Consider the following 20,672-nt stretch of genomic DNA (forward strand, 5'->3'; position numbering starts at 1 on the left):
TCTTCCTAATTTGGAAATCCAGATCTTCCTCATTCAATGTTTCTTAAGAAATTTTCATAAGAAAACTACTGGTGCTATCATACGAGGGGAATATGAGAAGTCCTCTCCATTTAGCTCTTAGCAAACCTGTGGGTCCACCTCCTAGGAGGATGTAATTAGCAGTACACACTACACCCACAATGCTGATGAAACCCAAGTGGTCATGCAGGAGCCACCAGGATCTCATTTGTTCCAGACGCACCTGCTGCACTGCCTGTGCCTCATTACTGCGTTATGAAGCACAGGGCAGCTGCTGAGGACTTTCCCTAGCATGACTGTCCTTATCCACACTGGATGTACACAGGTCCCATGCCTGGACATTTGGTGCCTCACCAGCACTCGCGGCTCTGCAGTGCCATCCCACCAACGCACACCTTGTGTAGTGTGCCAGCTCATCAAGCCAGAGCATTTCCTATTTCTTCTCTGCAGTTCAGGGTCTTTGGTGGGTCTTTGAACTTCCTTGAAGACAATCCTGTAGGTTTCTGATGCAAGAGAGGCTCCAGGATTTGCTCAGAGCTGCAAAAACAACTTGTTAATCTGGACTTTTTTCCACCTCTGCTGTGCATTATATCCCCATTCAGAAAAGGTGATTCACTCTAGTTTCCACAATTTCACCCCACTTTTAAAAAACAAACAACAAAACAGATTTATATACATACATATATAATCATTCATAAAAGCAGAACTTTATAGCCAAATTCAAACCTTGTAGAGAAAAAAAAAAATGTAGAAACACATAGATGCATAATTGCCATTTGTCCACCTTAAATTGCCTTGTCTTGCTAGCTTCTTGATAACCTAGAAATTCCAGAGTTTTCTGGAGCGACTGCTGAAATAGGAAATGCTGGATAGTTAGTAGAAGCAAAATCAGCATATTTATGTGTGAACTGCTTCAGTAAACCTTGTGTCTTTTTACCCTTTTTATCTGTTCACTAGGTCTGGGGGTTTGGACTATTTTATGGATGAAGACCTGAATGTATAAAAGGTCTGGTTAACTGGTTATCGCAGTGGGCATGGAGCCTCCCTCAGGATTGCGGTGATGAAGGTGGCATCCCAAATGGTGATGCTTCTGGAGAGATTCAGGACCATGACCTCAGTCACAGGACTCTGTGTGGGGAGGATTTTACACACATATTTTCTTGACCGTAAACTCATTTCCCACACCGCTGTTACATGGGCGGTGCCAAGCACTGAGGGGACTTCGATTCGTGACATGGCTGCATGATAAAAAATAAAAAATAATAATAAAAAAAATACACGGACCAAGCCGGCTTTGCCGAGCTTCTTTCCACTGAGGTGGTCCCGGGGGCTGGGGGTCTTTGGGGCAACGGCCGCCAACGGCCAGCAACGGCCGCCAACGGCCAGCAACGGCCGCCAACGGCCAGCAACGGCCGCCAACGGCCAGCAACGGCCGCCAACGGCCAGCAACGGCCGCCAACGGCCAGCAACGGCCGCCAACGGCCAGCAACGGCCATTGCTGAGGGGACTACATCTCCCAGCAGCGCCGCGGCCGCGGGAAGTGCGGCACCACCCGCCCCTCGGGCAGCCGCCGGTGCTCGCTGCGCTCCGCTCGCCGCGGTCGCTGCGGGGATGGCGCCGTGAGGGGCCGAGGCAGGTCCCGGCGGCTTTGTCCCGGTCGCGGCTGAGCCGCCGCCGCCTTGCCGGGCGGTGTCCCCCCGCGGGGGGAGGCGCCGTCAATGCGTAGCCTGTGGCTGCTCGGCTTCGCGCTGGGGGTCGCCGCGGCGGGCGGCGCGGCGGGCGGCGGGGGCCGGGTGAGCGCGGAGCTCAGCGCCGTGTGGGGGCCCGGGCTGCGGGCGGCCGCCGTCCTGCCCGCCCGCTACTTCTTCGTGCTGGCTCTGGACGCGCAGGGCCGCAGGTAAGGACGGCGGCGGCCCCCTCCGGCACTTGGCAGGGCGAGGGGGACGGGGAAAGGGGGTGGTGGTGGTCTCCGTGCGTTAGTCTCTGAAGAGACTAACTTGCGAAGAAGCCAGTTAGTCTCCTTAGAGGTATCACATACTGTGCAGTGGGATGAGAGGAGAAAATAAAGAATCCGAAAACGACAAACAGTAAAGTGTCTAATTGGTCTAATCAACACTGTATGATTTTTTTTGGCTTTGTCAAGTACTCAACAGTAACTAATTTATGATATATCTGTTTGAGTGTCCCACTTGTTTCTGCTGTCAGGAATATCAGCATTTCAAGCAGGTAGGCACCAGATCAGTAGAGTCAATTAGTGTGTACTCTGTAGACTTTTAGGTAAACTTTGTAGGAATTAAATAGGTAAACTTAGTTTTTACAAGAAACTCATGGCTTTCGATTTCATCAGCTTGCCTTCTCATTTCTTCCCTAATCAGGTTTGCGTGGCTCTATTCAGGTATCCTTACAGGAATGGACTCCGTGTTATCCATTATTCATAGCCTGTGGTGATTTCTCCAGGGTTAGGGAGCATTTCCCACTTCCTAGGTCCAGGTAGATGCCTCAGCCACATCTCAACCCACTGTTAGGGTGCACCAGGGTTCTCCACACCTCTTCTGAAGTTTTCTCCAGGAAAGAAATTCTGACCTTACAACTAGTTAGGATGTGCTTGCAGTGCTCCAACCAGGTTGTCCAGATTAGATGCGCTGTGGCACATGCAAGTCTGGCAGGTGCCAGTTCAGCTTATCTTGGGCAGTAAATATTTCCTGTATTTTCTGACAGCTCTCCAGTATGTCTGGACAAGTATACATTGAATTACACAATCCTACTATAATATTTTTCCCTACCAAAACACAAGCATTTGTAATAACCCTTTTTTTTTTTTTTTTTTTTTTTTTTTCTCTGTATGAGATACCATAAAGATTAAGGACTGCAAACATTATTAGAAGTTTAACTTCATTCTTCACTGCCCTAAATAGTACCTGGGAAATAAAGTCAACTGGAAATATTTCGCTTCCGTATATGTAAAATAACATTATTATTAAGCTTGTCAGATGAAGCTTATTATGTTTTGTTGTTGTTGTTTTTTTAATATATATATCCACCACCATCCAGTTACTTGCATGCTTTCTACCTCCCCATCACTACACCTGGGAGCTCCAAGTGTAAATAACCAAGAGCCCCACTGGATTTTTGAATGTGCTCTGCTCCCAAATAGTCAAAACAAAGACTAAAACATTGTTCAACATATAGGACACCAAGTAATTTTCAAGGTGTGTTCATGAATATCTGAGTGGAAATGCCTTCATACTTAGTGGTTTTAAGAGCATGAGACATTTTAGGTAACCTGACAAATTTCTGTTTGGGAGCATCACGCCTGCCTTGTGAACATTAGGATGTGCTCATAAAGACCTAGCATGGCTTGGTGAAGTCACTGGAAATCTGTTCCATTTCAAATGAATGGATAAAACTAAGAAAACGTTTGTGTGTTTACTTTTTAAGTCAGCTCCCACTTATTCTCTGGGTAGGTTCACTTCATCACCGGGTGAAAATACATTCCAGGTGAAGATCACTGCTCCTGATGAACAGTTCACTCGGGTTGGTGTGCAAGTATTAGACAGGAAAGATGGTTCCTTCATTGTGAGATACAGGATGTATGCAAGCTACAAAAGCCTGAAGATAGAAATCAAAACCAGAGACAAACACGTCGCAAAGTCTCCGTATATTTTAAAAGGTAAGAAGCAGCACTATGCACAAAACTCATAGCTTTTTGTCAGAAAGCACATCCTACAGTATTTTCAGGGAGTAGCATAGGATCATAGTAGCAGGACCTCAGTACTTCTCTGGAAATGCTGAGGACCTCCAAATCCCATGGAATTACAGACTATTTGTAAGTGTCCTGCAGGTGCTATTCAATAGAGTAAAGAGGAGTGAAGTGCTATGAAGCTAATGCCAAGCAAGCAAAGGGCTTGCACAGAAGTTGATGTAGCTTGGCGTGATGCCACTGGACTCAAAAAACAAACAAAATACCACCAGGCCCTAGACAGTGAATGCTCAGTGCTTGACCTTCTTTTCTGATCTCAGTGGCTTAATAGTGTGGCTCATTAAAATAATGATTGCATTCCTAATAGGACCGGTTTACCATGAAAACTGTGACTGCCCTCAGGAGGAGAGCAGCGCGTGGCTGGAAGAGATGAACTGCCCTCAGGTCATTCCACAGATTCAGAGAGACCTAGCAAATTTTCCCATTGTTGATCCAGATAAGATTGCGAAAGAAATCCCACAGAGGTTTGGACAAAGGCAGAGTTTGTGTCATTACACCATCAAAGATAATGAGGTACAGTATGGGTTGATCTGAAGTCCTTATGGAGATTTGGTGACGAGCAATAGAATTTGGCCTCTTGGCTATTCCAGCTGAGAGGCTTCTTGTTGTCTGTTCTTTGAGAAACTTCTTTGTCTGGCTTCTGTCCTTGAAATTGAATACTTTGCAGTTTGTGTATGAGCTCAGTAATATCTGTCTTGCTTTGTAAACTGCTTTTTGTCCATGTTACAACCGAAGCAATTGCAGCACAGTGAAGGCACATTACTTTCCAAGCAATCAATATGAGTGTTGGGAACAGAATCCAGCCTCCAAAATGCTTGCTCAGTTTTCTGTTCTCTGAGCAGTATTGCTGTGAAGTGTCACGATCTTCTAATTGTGACATGCATCAGTGGAACTACATTGTGCCTAAGGCTGAGGTGAAGAAATACCACTTAGCTCCACTGAGGATCAGAACAATAATTCTCTGCAATAAAACTGTACAGACTTCAGTAGAGTCATATGGAAGTGGGAACAATGGAACACAATAGAGGCCAACCAATTTCTGTTTCCATGAGACAGATCTAAAATGTCTACAAACGCAAGTAAAGCTTGTCTCCTACCACCCCTTTCCTATCATGAACGAGAGATTTCTAAAGCTTCCCAACTGATTCATAAATCTATAGATAAAGCCATACAGTCTGACTAGTTACTGAGTTATTAAAAAACTCAAAATTGTGCCAGTCGTTCTTTGTTATGAAAACACCAGACCAGTAAACTATTTGGGTTATTTTCAGGTTTATATAAAGACGTATGGGGAACACGTTGGCTTCAGAATTTTCATGGACGCTATACTTCTTTCTTTGACAAGAAAAGTGAGTACATCTGTGTAGCCATTTATTCTGTGTGTCCTAACTTATAGAAGCCTGGGCTTAACAAATATGCCTCAGTGTATTTGTTGCTATTTCTGTTAAAAACCTTTTCTTGTTCTTTCATTCATAATGGAAAGATGAGGTGGATTGTTCTTGTTCGAAGCTGGGATGTTCTGGAATGCTATCTGATGCGTGTATGGAGTGTCATTGTTTACCAGGCCTTTGTAGGAGAGCTTGATAGAGTTGGACAGAGTGTAGTTTTGTTTTTGTTTTTCCTGAAGGCTAAATAAATCATCCTATAGCACCTAATAGGCAATTCTGTCTCTGCTGAAAGAAAATGGGGAATTTGTATCTTTCTTCATTAAATTCCAAATGTTGAAAACAAGATGCAAAGGGTTGAGAAAGTGCCAAAAGCCCAACAGGTGGCTTTTGAGGGAACTGTCTGGATGTACAAGCAAAAAGCACTGCACAGACTTCTAGGGAACCTCTGGAAAAAAGAAGACGTTATGCACATAGTGACAGAATATAGCAGAGCTGAAGTTTCAGCACATAGAAGTGTGATTGTTATGTAAAGAGAGTAGCAGCAGAAATATTAAGATATCCAAGTTAGGCAATATCTATTTTTTACTGTAAAAAGACAAAGCACTTATCTTTGAAAGAAAGAAGAGAGAGGAGCTACTAAAGTAGGGAGTTAATCACTTAAAAAGAATCATTGCAAATCTGTTCGAAAATAATAAACACATTTTTGTATGCATCTGAAAGATAAGTCAATTGGTATGAAATACCATGGGTTTATCATCCAAAAATCAAGTTATATAGCAAGGTTCCTTCTATAACAAGATAATAGGCTTCAGGAATCAGGCTTTTGAGGGTAGGACTCATAAGTTTCTCACAACCAAAATAAGAGCACTTTGTCTAGAATAAAATTTCTAGTCTAGTTTTAGTGAAGAAGGAACTGCTGTAAACTGCTTGGCAAACCTTGCTAAAAGAGTAGTTGCCAATATTTCTGGAGAGGTGAAAGGCATAACAAATGTATTCTTTGTCTTGGGCTCAGGTTACCATTTGGTAACCTAGTTATGTTAAGCTCTAGGTTACCATTTGGTAACCTAGTTATGTTTTTAACTCAGTGATGGACTACAGAATATGCCTACTGAACTTTCAGACAACAAAAATGAAAGAACCCAAAAGCCTCTCGCAGAACAGTATCAGGATTATAATTACCAAGTAATTATTGTATGGAAAGAAAAGGATAACGTGACAAAGGATACTACACAAAATGAATCATATAGTTACAGTACTTATCTAAAATAGGGAGTGGGTGGCTATTTCTGCAGAAAGTGTGAAGGTTATAGCATCACAAATTTAAAAGGAGTCAATGGTGGCATGCTGTTGGAAAAAAGAAACAAACAAAAAAAAAACATTAACAGAATAAACACATGAAAGAAATGTAAAGTTACTTTTCCACTATACCCAGGATTAGTAATGTCTCAGTTATGCTATTGTGTCTAGCTTTGGGCATCATGCTTCAAAAAGGATTGTTCAATTATTGACATTACATGGGAAAATGTTAGGAGAGGCCAGGCATACAGTCAAGTGGGGGTTATGTCAAGTAATGAAGTCTAAGGGAAGACATAAATGTAGCTTCAATTATATTAAAGGTTGCTCTATGGAAGTTGGAAGTAAGCCTTTCAGCAGAATTGGACAAGAAAGAACAGAAAAACATCTATCAGAGGGATTTAGATTAAGCTACAAAGGCAGAATCTGTTTGCAGTTTTAGAAAACACAATTAGCCTCATCCCCATTAAGAATCCTCACAGGAATTTCTGTTAGTGTTATTGAGAGACAATAGATCTGTTGGGTTGGCTGTCACTTCAGATGTAGATAAAATACAATGTATAGCTTTCCTATGTCCATTATAACCATTAGATGGCACTCTACTAATAAAGTTAAGCGCTGAAGATCAGAAGGTGTAGCCAAACCCCCTCTGAGAGGAAGGGACGCAGTGAAACCTTTTCTGTCTGCGTGCATACTGAAGACCAAAAGTACTGCTCTGGGTCTCTGTCTTTAGAATTTCTGGGTGTCTCTGCCAAAGGTTTTCCTAAATCATCAGGTTAGAGAAAAATATCTTCAAGCATTTAGGAAAGCGTTTGGTAGTCAGCAAATGATTAATTTCTTTGTCCATAAATTAAATTAGAAACTTAATGAAAACCTGTTTGGGCCACAGAAGAATCCTGGAGAATGTTAGACTGCCCAGCCATTCATACTTGAAGAGTAAGGGGGTTTGAGAGAAGTGCTTAAATATGGTGGGGAGTCAGAATAGGCTTTACATATTTTTACATGTATATGCATATTTTAATTTGGGAATTATTACTATATTCAGAAGTGTTCTTTCTTCAGAGAAGGTAATTTTAATACAGTCAACAAGGTGGTCCAATTTACCTTGGAGTTATACGGTTGCTTACTTAGGTCCCAGTGCTAGCCTGGAACAAGGACTGCATGGCCAATCATCTAAAGCATAACAAGCAACTGTTTTCTAAACTGGGAGGGAGACCTCCTAGGTGATTTTGTGACATTCTTATAAATAAATAATCTTACAGACCACAGTCTCTGTGGTCTGAGTATTTTTAATGTTTCTAACTTTACGTATTACAGGTACATCGACTATTACTACAGAATAGGCTTTTTTTTTCGCTCTTGGTGATGTTCTCAAATTGCAAGTTTCCACCAAAAGAATGCTGCTTCATATTGAAAAGCGTTTGTGCCTCCTTTGCTTCTGTTTAGGTGAAAATGCCAGATGTAGAATTTTTTGTTAACTTGGGGGACTGGCCTCTGGAGAAAAAGAAACCTCCGCAGAACCTGCACCCTATCTTCTCATGGTGTGGGTCCAGTGAATCAAAAGACATCGTCATGCCAACATATGACTTAACAGACTCGGTTCTGGAGACTATGGGACGGTAAGAGATTTTTTATTTTTTTCACAAAGTTCATAGTAAGTGTTCTTCCAAAAAGGTACTTACGTTATCAGTACATTAACTTTTATTTATTCATTGAGACATTGATACAGTATAGATAGGCAATAATTATTTAATTGGCATCATAGCATGAACCAATTTGTACATTCTACAAGTTACATGTATGAAAACATACTCCACTATTCTATTTCAAAAATCAGAATTTATCTAAATGCAGTCAGGTCACTGAAAAAAGCACACGGAGTTAAACACTACAAGAGTAGGTGTTTTGTTTGTGTGCTCTGCTTCATCACAATGAACTTGCTGACAGCTGGCCAGGACTCTCTCTTCCCATGTTTCCTAGAACATTTAAAGGCCTTTGAAGCCAGAGTGCTCAGCTGAGGACCTACCATCTCTTGATTACTGGTACCTGGCTGCGGTAACAGCCCTGCTGCTGTCTTGGAACAATACAAATACAGCTTCTAAGATATCTTCATTATTCATTTTGAACCCATATATCATTTCACTGCATTACATTCACGTTTCTAGCTTTTATTATCAAGACTTTTCCTAAATTTGCTCTGCTTGCCCACAGCTTCTGTGCTTTAATTTAGCAGGTTTCTGTGGAAGTAAATTATGCTCTGTTAAGCCTTTTACATTCCAACCTTGCTTTGGACTATTTGTGGCTGCCTCATCACCATTTTCAATTATTCCTGTACCCTGCATCACCCATGGCAACCATACCCACTTTTAGCTGCTTTTTACACAACAACCGACAGATCCTCTTTCCACACACAGTTCTCTCTTGCCACAGGTCTGTGGATTTGACGTTCCCTATCTCTTTTTATCACTGTAAAAATACTGATAAAATACATATACAGGTATAATCATGACTCACCCTCATCTTTGGTATTTTCCTATTAGTACTATAAATTATTTCAAGTAATCACACTTAAATAAATCCAAATCACATGTAAAAAAAAATCCAGTGGACATCACAAATAAATCACTACTTTCTCCTGCAGGGTTAGTCTGGATATGATGTCAGTTCAAGCAAACACCGGCCCATCATGGGAAGACAAGAATACCACGGCATTCTGGAGAGGACGTGACAGCCGCAAAGAGAGGCTTGAACTTGTAAAGCTCAGTAGAAAATATCCGGAGATCATAGATGCTGCTTTCACAAACTTTTTTTTTTTAAACACGATGAAAGCCTCTATGGCCCCATTGTTAAGCACATTTCGTTTTTTGATTTTTTTAAGGTAAGCCACTAGTCATTTATATTTTGTAGAACTAGGTTCTCAGTGTTTTCCATTACCAAATAACTCTGTATATATTATTTATAATGAAGTGATTTTGGTTTTCCAGCACAGCAACGACAAGCATAAGTAGGCTTCTCTCCGCTGGGACTAACTGCTGTGTAGCTCTTAGATTGAGAATAAAGATGTCTGATTTACATCTAAAGGTTCCACAGAACCTGGTGTAATCTAATAACTCCAAGTTCCTTTTTATTTCTTTTTCCTGGTTCAGTGATCAGGACTACTAACATAACTAACATAGTGGGAAGTCAGTGGATGAAGTGGCACATCAACCCTCACATCCCAGGATGAGCGTCTAAGAATGTCCGGAGAGCTTAACTGATGAAGAGGGCACCTGTGTACCCCGCACTGCGATGAATTCCAAACTAAATAACAAAAGCTACTTAAAAATTGATGCTTGCCTAGCCAATCCGACATTTCTCAATACCAGCAAGTCAGTAATACCGGTGCCCTCAGAATAACACGAGCTAACCAGGCTACTTGGGTCTTGTTTGTTAATAACCTCTGGTCATTTTCTTCCCCAGTATAAATATCAAATTAACATTGATGGCACAGTGGCAGCATATAGATTACCTTATCTACTAGCAGGAAACAGCGTTGTGCTAAAGCAAGACTCCATCTACTATGAGCATTTTTATAATGAGCTGCAGCCATGGAAACACTATATTCCATTCAAAAGTGATCTGAGCGATCTCCTAGAAAAACTACAGTGGGCCAAAGAGCACGATGAAGAGGTAAATACGCGTTTAGAAGTACTTGGCAATGTTTCTTGACAAATAGCTTTGTCTTGAGCAAAAAATACATTTCTTTAAAACAAAATCTGTTATTTCCTTCTGAAAGGACTTCAGAATGAGCATCATCAAGTGCATAAATAGAAGCAGTTTTTAAGAATACATAATGCTGCCCTTTGCTTGAGAATTAATAGGAATTTTGGAGACTCTTTTGATAAGAATGCCTTACTTTTACAATTAATAATGCTTAAATTCCTAATCCCTTCCATGTATCAGTAAGAGATTTATGTTACTGTTTTATGGACAGTTCAGTGTGGGGACATGTAAACACTAGATAAAAATAAATGAACTATCTTAAACTATCAGCACCCTAGAATCAATAGTAGCATCCTGAAATAACTACCATTTTTAGAGAATTTAAAACAAACAAACAAACTCTTTCTTTTGCAGGCCAAAAATATTGCAAAATCTGGACAAGAATTTGCAAGAAACAATCTCATGGGAGATCACATTTTTTGTTACTACTTCAAACTTTTCCAGGTTAGTGTATTTTTAACTTCTACTCCCACAAAAATAGAAATCCCATAGAGAGAATTCAGGACAACACAGCTGCTGGAAATTGGCCAATCCGGCACTTGAAGCCACAAAGCAAGTGACAGCAATTAGGAAATTCAGTTGGTTTATAAACACCGCATGCTTTTGTTTCCTGTGAAACCGCGTAAGACTCTGAGGGCAGTTTGAGAGAAGCAATCAGATCCCATAGATCTTGACTTAATCTGCAAGAATACGTTGCTCACAATGATCAAAGAACTCCCCATCAGACACGCACCCTGTGAACCACAGCTGAAAATATCTCTGCATTAGCACCAGGATATTGAAACTCCAGTGAGGCACCCGAAGGGGCTCCTGTCAACAGTTGGGTATCTGTTTACCCTTTCTGTGGCACAGCGTGGACAGAGTAGAAAACTGTAGTCCTGGAGTTTTTACAATTATTCAGCTGAGTTGTTGCAGGATTTACAACATAAAGAGCTTATGAATTAACAACACCTTTCGTTTTTTAAAACTAGGAATATGCCAGTTTGCAAGTGAATGAGCCAAAAATCAGAGAAGGCATGGAGAAAGTCCAGCAGCCTGATGATGACCTCTTTCCATGTACTTGCCACAGAAAAAAGGTACAATATATATGGTGTTAAATGTAAAGTGCTCAGTGTCTGCAGTTTGTATTCAACCAAATTGGAACAACTGTTGCTCAATACCACATACTCTGTCACCAGACTATTAGTGGCTTAAAAACATTTATTGTTGTGTTTGCAGGACTAGACTATTGAAAATTGAGTTTCCAGTTAACTGAAAAATGTTTCTTCTTTCTCTATTACAGACCAAAGATGAACTTTGACAGAAAGAAATAAAATCATTTTTTTTGGATATTTACCTACATTCAGAATCACTTCTTCAGGACAGAAGGAAACCTTGAATTAAAAATTAAACGGTTATTTTGAAGTTTACTCTATCATGATCTACATACAGAAGACAACCAACTATTGCCTGTTTCCTTTTTATCATGGAGCAGTCACAGAGCCTTGTTCAACACACATTTTATAACTTTTTCTTTTTTTTTTTTTTAAATAAAAAACACGCTTCTATCAGTTACTTGGTACTGTCCTGAGATGCTTTTCAAATGCAGGTACTTTTTACTCAGACTAGGTGCCTGGGATACTGAGTCTAGCATGTTCAGCAAAAACAGCCAGATAAGAATCGTATACCTGCTCCCTGGCATGCCTGTCAAAAGCAATCATTCTCAGACCATAATTTTGTTCCTTCTGAGACAGTCAATATTCTCAAAGACAATGATGTGGGGTTTGTATTCTTTAACCTGAAGGAATTATACAACTCTATTGGACACTTATCTTAGATAAAAACTGATTTTTCACAGATGCTTTCTCTGTGAAACTCAGTCCTTTCAGAAATATAAAAAGAATTAAGTGGCACTGAGCAGTGACTATTGATAATAAACCAATCATTCTTCTACAATTTGATCTGCTCTTAAAATACCTATTTTCCACTGGTGTTAAGTAACTCAGCTGCTACTTTCTGAGCATATCATCATCATCATCACAAAATGCTACACTGGTAGATGTCAAGTCTAAATTCATCACATTCTAAAGTTTGAACACACCTCCCCAGTCAAAAGTGAGGATTTATTTTCTCTGTAAAACAGTGAACTTAAAGAAAATAGCCACACAGATTTTATGTGCCTTTTGAAATTGGCTGTGAGCATCTAGATACATCCCATGCTTATTAAACAATGCTACTGATGGGCAATCAGCATTCTTGAGGTGCCTTGTAAGAAATGACAGAATATTATATCTGATTTTTAATTTTCACCTGTCTATTGATTATTTTTTGCTATAGTAAAAGCAAGCTTAGAGTAGTTTGTTCAATCACTTGATAAGCTGTATAATTTAACTGCAATAAACTAGTCATGAATAATTGTTTTTTTACAGTAATCACCTGATCTTTTACAGTACAGCACCAAAACAAAGCTAGCAGATGCAGTCACCTGACCAAATCCTCAGAGAAATCCTCTGAGCTCACCACAGCTGACTCAGTGCATTTAAGCAGCTCTGTGTTGCCACATACAGCAGTCACTCCCCAGAACCACCTCCAGGCTAGAACGGGGAACTGATCACACTGCAGCAGTGAGCTGCAAGCTGTAATGATGCAGAACAACCAGAGGAGGCTGTAGGAAACTTGGCAGTGGAGATGAACCCAGTGTCTCAGAAGACAACATCAAGGTGTTTGTCTCAGGACCAACCGGCAGTTTCAACTCAGGTATTCACACAGCCAATACATGCTGATCATCGGCTGAAGGCAATTAGGCTGCTGCTACAACCTGGTTATACCCACAGGTCTCTCAGTCCATAATGGGGAAGACAACACCTGCAGGCACCTATTAAGTATTTTAGAATCTTAGAATTATTAAGGTTGCAGAAGGCCTTCAAGGTCATCTGGTCCAATCTTATCCAATCTACTCCCATCACAGTTCACGTAGCACAGCAGAATGCCCCAACAGGGCACCAAGACAGAACAGTAAAACCCTCGCTGTCCAGCCCTGGGAGATATGCTCACAGAGTTTTACAGATCAGTATGTTTTAAGTTCAAACAAGGATAGTATCAGTAATAGACTCAAAAATAAAAACACATCTGAAGATTTGGAGTCCAAATATTTGAATATACTGAAAAAAAAAGTCAAAAACCATTTACTTGGTAATGCAGAGCATTAAGTGTTGTGTATAAATTTTGCATGGAAATACTAAAAACAATGCTGCTCAGACACTGAATATTTGATGTTTCCCATTTTTCTTTTAAAATGTTTTTATTGTTTTGCATATTTTTTTCCTTTCATTAAAAAAAAAAAAAAGTTTTATTTACATTTACCCTTAGACTTATAAAATACTTGTTTTCAAAAATGTATGCCACAAACTGATTTGTTGCACTTAAGAAAAAGCTGATTGAAGATACTACTTAACCACTCACTGCAAGTCATTTGTGCTCCAGTTCAATATTCTCTCTAAGCCAAGAAAAAACTTGTGCGTTTATTTCTTCCATGACATCATCTTCTGCTCGTCCTTTAACTGCCATCCCATGGTTTGCTTTATCAATCCAATGGATTTTTTTAGGGGCTTTCATTTTGCTTGCCACACCTTCTAACAATTGCTACAGAGAAAATAAAAATGGGAAAGTTAGATAATTAGCTGCTACAAATTGTCTAACACACAGATGTCTCTCACTTTGCCTATGTAACACATAATAGGAAACGTTTCAAAACAAAAATGGATTGGCATTTACATTAAAGAGACAGTAACTGAAAAGCTGCAATAATACTGTATTCAGTAATATAATTTACTTAAACACTAGCCCTCAGTAACAGTCACTCACTCATACACCTAAAAGTAGAAATGTAGAACTTCATAACCTTGTGAAGGCGCCTTGCCCACACTCAGACAGAACGCGCTCCTACTGCAAGAGGGGGTACAGCACTGAAATGGCAGAACTATACTCAGATGTGTCTACAGTGCCAGAGTATCAGCACAACCCTCTGGAGACTAGTGCTCTGTTCAGCTGTCTCCAAAGTGGAACCAGCTCAGAAGGGCTTAAGGATCTTCCCCCTTTAGGAAGGCACTCCAGGTATTTGCCGGTTGCTAACCACACTAATTTCAGTGACAACTCCTTGTGAAAGTGTTCTGACTCCTTAGAAACTGTCCAAGCATGGAAAATGGTAACTGCATACATACCATCCCAAACTGAAGCCAAACAGTTCAAGAACAACAGATAACTGCTTTGCAAGAAAACAGTAGAAAAACATTGTATTCTGATCACTGCACACCTGTTCTTCATGTCAACAAAAATGCTGCTATCAAAAAAGCTTAACTTCTGGTAGAACTGCTTTGCTAGAAGAATGTTATGAAAATTTGACAAATGTGGACTAGTAGCATAGCAGTGCTTAGGTTTTCTAACTTGAGCTGGTGAAAACAGAAGACCAAATAACTTGCTCCTTCAACATGTCACTTAATTCATAAAATCTTTGCTATCAAAGGACCAAAAAAAAAATAAAATTAAAAGCTGGATTATTTATTTGCCAAAAGATAAGTTTCCCAGAGCAGTTGACCAAACAGTATCCAGGCATGTGAAAAAGCATAAGAAATCAACCCAGGATTCCCTAAATCTGATGAAATTTCCTACCCAAATCTTCCTTCAGAAGATTTATATTTGTATTTATATTTACATTCCTATTTAGAGAACGCTGTTAATCAAAGTCACTGCTGTGGATACCAGTACAAACACCACTCAGACTCATTCCTATTCCTCCATGCTGCCCTTTGACAGAAGGATTTACGAAGATACTCACTTTTTCACACATCTCATCTGCTGATCCTGAGACAAACAGCACCGGACACCTGATAAATAATAAATCTTCATCCCGGAGCTTGGACTGCAGTTTTGGTCGATGCAGCGGGTAAGATAAACACACTAGACCTTGAATGAAGTCATCATTGTCATCATCTTGGCTGAGCTGACGTATCACAGAGGCAGCAGCTCGTGAGCCCATGGAACGGCCTTTCTCCCATGTTAAAATAAAGGAAAAAAGTATATCCACAATCACCTCACCTGCATTCTTAGCGTGCTCAACTCCTAAATACATTCATATGGCTTGTTTTTAAGTGTATATGTAGTACAAAATGCTAGGTATACTTTTATTCATTTTTCTGCTAAGGTAATTGTATGGTTATAGTATGTTTCCACAAAGCCAGTTAAAAAAAAAGAAAAAGAAAAAAGAGAAACTGAAAAGGATCCTTTGCAATACTGGAAGGACCAAGAGCTCATCCTATTGAAGGGGTTGAGTGAGGGAGAGAGAGGACAGGTCCTGCACTACAGATCCCTGCAATTCCAAACAGATCCTTAAAGTCTGAAATAATGCAATTAACTTGTGTTTGTTCTTTCATGCAGCCTTAATCTGCTCATAGTAAAAACCAACATTTTAAGCTCCTTACTCCCCAAACAAATCCAGCAAGTGTTTATGTACACATAAATTTTCAGCTTAAAAATAGAAAGGGAAAAAAAATAGAGTGAACATGCAGCATGAGGTCGGTTAGTAACAGCAAGGGGATATCAAAACGCCTCCTCAAAGAAGCAGCATATGAGCTGACAATGCTCTGTAATTGAGTGTTAGAAGTAGTTGATTCCAGTGGGATTAACTTGCCTCAGGGCAGATCTGGTTTCGCTTAGTCGGACAACATTTTTAAGTTTCCAGTATCAAGTTGTTCCTAGTTACCCCCATGTATTTCCCTTCTCACAGAATGTAACTGATTTTCTATCTGCCACTAGGTTTATGTACCAAATCCTGCTTTGGCAAAATGGCTGTTTACCAGAAACCAGAATTCAAGACTTTTAGTTAAAAGGTACACAAGGACTATCAGAGAACTTGTGCCCTGTCACAAGCCAGGCAGGTTTTCTCCCCAAGTCAGAGCTAAATCATGGTCTGTTGCTCTTTCTTTCATCCTTCTAAAAGATCTACAGCACCAAGAGGACAACGAATAGATCCAGATGCTTCCAAAATAATTCTGTGAACACATCAGGCTAGATATTCTGACTTGAAATGCAAGAAGCAGAGCTGAGCTATACGCCTACCTGGCTCATCCCCTAGCTACACAGCTTGTTGGATTCAGCTCCAGGTTAAGACACACAAATGCAGATCTGCAAATGAGCTCAGCACCTATGTTCTCACTGCAATCCGTGGGCTTCTAGTCAATTTATAAAGATTAGAGAGCATTCAACACTCTGGAAAGAAGACCCTCCTAGCCTACAGCTGAATTGCTGTCATGAAGCAGTAATGACCAGTGGGATTTTTTCAGCTTGTTCCCACACAGGACAGCAAGCTTTTAGTGCATACCACCAACTGAAACCTGTCATCCACATCTAGTCTTTCACTTCTTACCAAAGCAGGACAGACTGTAAAAAACAGAGTAATTGGAGATTGCTAAAATTACAGCCAGAATGAGAGGGAAAACTATAAATAATAAAAACTGTACCTGCGAGGAAGACACCTGAAAGTTTATAATCATCAGAAAGCTTTAAGTATTCCTAAAGAAATAAGAGAAGAGAGAAACATTACAAGCCAGAATTGTGACAGCTGAGAGGCTTAGGATTTTTTTTCGGAGCTGCTAACCACAACATGGGAAGCTCTTTCATCACTGCAGATTAAACAAAGACCACATACATAAGAGTTGCTTTTTTTCCCCACACAAATCAGCTCATCTTATTTTGCAGCAAAAATGTAATAAAGAAACAATTTCACATTAGTTCTCATCACATCTAAAATTTCAGACACACCATCAATTTACTAAAATATTAACTAATTATGTGTATCAACTTAGTTACAGTAACAGACCATGCACACACTCAGCCTATCAAAATACTGAATAAATTAGTACAAATATCCTTCACTGAGATTTGAGGTCATGCATTCCAACAAAAAGAAAAACTTTAAGACACAGCCAGTTATGTCTGACAGAACAAATAAAATTCAGCAACAACTTTTTCAGTTCTTAGGAGGTAACTAATTAGATGCTATCTTAATAGCGGCCTTTAAATCACCTTTACACCACAGCACATTAATGTAAGCTCACTGACAACACTGCGTTTCTTCAAAAAAGATTGGAGAATAGACCCACATTAAAGCTACCAAAGACTGACTTAAAGGTAACATACATATAATAAAACCACAGTATCGTGCATATGAATTCTTTAAGACCTCAGCCTGATGCAAAGTGCTCATGCTACCTTTTCCATTTTGATTCCTTCCTGCACACTCCAGAACAAAAAGAGTCTAAGATGGCATTATTATAGCAAAACATTGTTCATTTTAACAAAATCTAGGTATAGAAGAACATTTTAAATACTGTATCAGCAGAAATAGATAAACACAAGCATATAACAAAGTGATTTTGAAATCAAAGCCTATTTATATTCTAGGGCTCTCCTATACTACACCCAATCTCTTTTGCCTTAGATCTTCCTGCATCCCAGTCTCCTGCACTCTACCTAAGGTCTTGTTCTCTTGGCCCCAAACCTTGATATTCAGCACAATTCCCACCTAAGCTTCCTTCCTCTGAAAACCCCTCCTGAAGCCACATCCCTTATTCCCCTTTTCCTCACCAAGCCTTCCCAGAACACCAACCTCTCATTTCCACCCCAACTGAATTCTTTGCATTTTCCCAGCTATAAATTTCCTGGCAGAACATCCATGCTCTCTTCAAATCCTTTTCTCAAGCTTTTCTTTCTCTCCCTGAATTCAAAGCGACCCATTTACAGCAACCGTTCTAGCTATTGCCTATAGAAGAATTGTTCGTGCTCTTTTTGCGTATGGACACCACTCCATTTAGCTACCCATCACTTCCAATTTTCTCATTGAAGCTTGACTAATCTCTGCTGGTAATATAAGAAATCCAGAAGCAGACAGAAGATAAATATATACGTCAAATCCTGCACATCCATGGATATAAGCTTTGGCAAAATCTGGTCACTTCTTACCACAACTGCTTTGTAAGCTTTAGTCCTATAAGCAATGTTAAGGCCTTTACAAGTAAACCGCAGGCACAGAATTCCATAGGATGCAAGATAGGTTGCCAAAGAAACTAAGTGAGGGAAATTCATATCTCCTCCGGCTCCATGGGTAAGAATCACTCCGTATCTTAACTTCTTCTTTGGAACAGAAAAGATGGCATCAAGGTATTTGTTCCCAAAAGGTATTTTCACTTGAACCTAGAAATGAAACAGAAAAAAAACAGTAAGAAGAAGATAAAATTTTCCAAGCTGCACATTATGATGAGGAAAAAAAATTACAAGTCCCATTCTATTCCCCTTGTTTAAGAGTACTAAGTGAGTAATTACCTCTGGCTCAAAGATCTTCCATGCGATAATGAGCAAGTTACCTTATCACTCCTTATTTTCTCCATTAGAAAATGAAGCATCCCTAGCTTCAAATGATGCTTCAAGGCACAAAGTGAGCTACTTCTTACATTCTCTATATGCCTATTTGAGAGCTAACTGCCGTAATTGATTTGAATATTAAGTCTTCCACAATAAGAAATGCAAACTTTTCTACAAGACCTAAAAATAAACGGGATTAACAGGATATATAGGGCTAAGAGAACTCCACCCAGGCAGCAACTGTTTCCTGTAGATGTAGCATCCATGTACAAACATGATTACACAGGGAAAAGACTGAAAGAGTATTATGAAAAATAGTTTTGAATACACTAGTTTTACATATTACAGGTAACTATAAGAAAATAACACAGGAGTGACTTTTTCATTAAGTATTCATAATAACTGGCGATGAATATCACAGTATTTAATATGTTTTTAGAATTGACATTCAAAGGTGAACCTAGGCACTTACACTACACTGACTAGCAGCCAAATCCACAGAAGTACAAAACCCAAAGACACATCTCAGCAAGTATTTCCAAATTACACGGCAGTAACCACTCACCAGAGTGGTGGCATTCCTATTGTCACAGGATGAATTTTCCCCAGAAAAAGATCAGACAGCACAGTTGCAAGACAAAATCAGCATAACATTGGCAGAAGACCCCCCAGTCATGACAGATACTTGGAAAAGCTGAAGGAGACACGAGGCCAGCTGATGTTGAGCTGAATAAAAGGGAACTGGAGTGCGTGTGTGCCACCATATATGCCAAAGCTCTTGAAAGCAAAGGAAAACAACCCAGTGCTGGGATGGAAGGTCTGTTCCGCATCACCACATCTCAAGGAACATGCCAAGTCAGGGAGAATTTGGCTGGTCACCACCCATACTTCAAATTTCACCTACAAAGGCAGAGGTAGCAGCACACATCTCAGAGCTTATGAGGCTCTTAAGGATGGAAATGTAGTTGCCATGGACTGCAAATTTCTAAGTGTAAAATAATATAAACTAAAATAGGTTGTTGCTATGCCTTCAGCTACAGCTGTTAAATCATATGGAGCACTCTGCAGCCTTCCTAATGAAATTACATTGCCTCCTTGAAGTATGGAGATGCCACCACCCCCATGGGGAACTCAAACATGTGCAGACGAGGTGACTTTTCCAACAATACACAGTAAGGCTGTGCCTAAGGAGCTGAGACCAGACCTTACAAGTGCTTTGCTGGCCTACTACAGAGGACAGCACCTCATTTTTTTGGTTTCAAAGTCAGCAACACTTAAAAATGAATAAATAAAATTTTGGACTTCAGTACAAGTGTAAAAGCATTTTCCAATGCCTGTATGAATGCAAAGATGCCGTGTAGCAAATGCAGTGTTGTCTTAAATACTTTCTCTCCTGCAAGCACCTGCTAAACTAAAAACCATGAACCACATCTTGCCAGGAATTGCTCAGAGTTTCTTCTCAAGCCAACACCGAGCAGTTAAGGGAAGGCAACTTGAAAAAAACGATGACAAATCCCCAAGCCGCCGCACGCCCTCACAGCTCTTGCACTACGGACAGCTCAACCGCTGCCAACGCCAACCCCAGCTTTCTCCCCTCCTTTCAAAGGGCCGCAAACCGGACCCACCGCCGCCGGAGCGGAGGAAGATGAGGAGGAAGGAGGCCGGCCATACCTCTGCGTGCCCGCTCATAGCCCCTGAGGGGCGGCGGCCCCGGGGTGCAGGCAGAGGCTCACTACACACGGAGAGGCGCCCGAGCCGGAGGAGGGGAGAGAAGGGGGAGCTCCGGCCCCTCAGCCGCCGGCCCCGGGCCGTTACCTCAGCCCAACGGCCGCACACCTCAGCCCAACGGTGTCAGGCGGCGGCTGCGCATGCGCACGCGAGGCTCTCCCCTGAGTGATCCCGCCCCCCACTCCCGGAATCTGGGTGAGTGACAGCCGCTCGGACCCATCGCCGGCCAGATGCGCGGCTCTGCGCTGCTCGATTGGCCCGCACCTGGGCAAGGCCCCGCCCTGCAGCTCTGGTACCGGCACGGAGCCTGCCCCAGGGCTGTGCTTTGT

At 40.8% G+C, this 20,672-nt stretch overlaps 2 protein-coding genes across 2 annotated transcripts; one reads left to right on the top strand and one right to left on the bottom strand.

The window, feature by feature from the left end:
- The first annotated feature begins 1,721 nt into the window (after positions 1–1,721).
- POGLUT2 (protein O-glucosyltransferase 2) lies at positions 1,722–12,706 on the top strand. Its single transcript, XM_032207948.1, is given in 11 exon segments — positions 1,722–1,915; positions 3,483–3,688; positions 4,086–4,291; positions 5,050–5,127; positions 7,906–8,078; positions 9,101–9,261; positions 9,264–9,337; positions 9,919–10,128; positions 10,576–10,665; positions 11,193–11,297; positions 11,504–12,706. Coding segments are annotated over 11 exon segments (1,500 nt in total). The 5' UTR covers positions 1,722–1,736; the 3' UTR covers positions 11,522–12,706.
- An 852-nt stretch (positions 12,707–13,558) lies between these two features.
- On the bottom strand, positions 13,559–20,462 carry TEX30 (testis expressed 30). Its single transcript, XM_032196782.1, has 5 exons — positions 20,287–20,462; positions 18,217–18,447; positions 16,716–16,767; positions 15,035–15,243; positions 13,559–13,842 (listed from the first exon to the last, which is right to left on the bottom strand). Exons 1-5 carry the CDS (start codon positions 20,302–20,304, stop codon positions 13,669–13,671), a joined length of 684 nt encoding a protein of 227 aa, XP_032052673.1. The 5' UTR covers positions 20,305–20,462; the 3' UTR covers positions 13,559–13,668.
- Positions 20,463–20,672: the final 210 nt, after the last annotated feature.

The sequence above is a fragment of the Aythya fuligula genome, chromosome 1, assembly GCF_009819795.1.
Source record: "Aythya fuligula isolate bAytFul2 chromosome 1, bAytFul2.pri, whole genome shotgun sequence".
NCBI lineage: Eukaryota > Metazoa > Chordata > Aves > Anseriformes > Anatidae > Aythya > Aythya fuligula.

What these genes read in the sequence shown, in the direction of transcription:
- TEX30 (XM_032196782.1), bottom strand. An exon ending in TTCAGGTGTCTTCCTCGCAG is followed by an intron (nt 15,244 to 16,715) that starts GTACAGTTTTTA and finishes CATGGGAGAAAG; the next exon opens with GCCGTTCCATGGGCTCACGA. An exon ending in CAGATGAGATGTGTGAAAAA is followed by an intron (nt 13,843 to 15,034) that starts GTGAGTATCTTC and finishes TTTTCTCTGTAG; the next exon opens with CAATTGTTAGAAGGTGTGGC.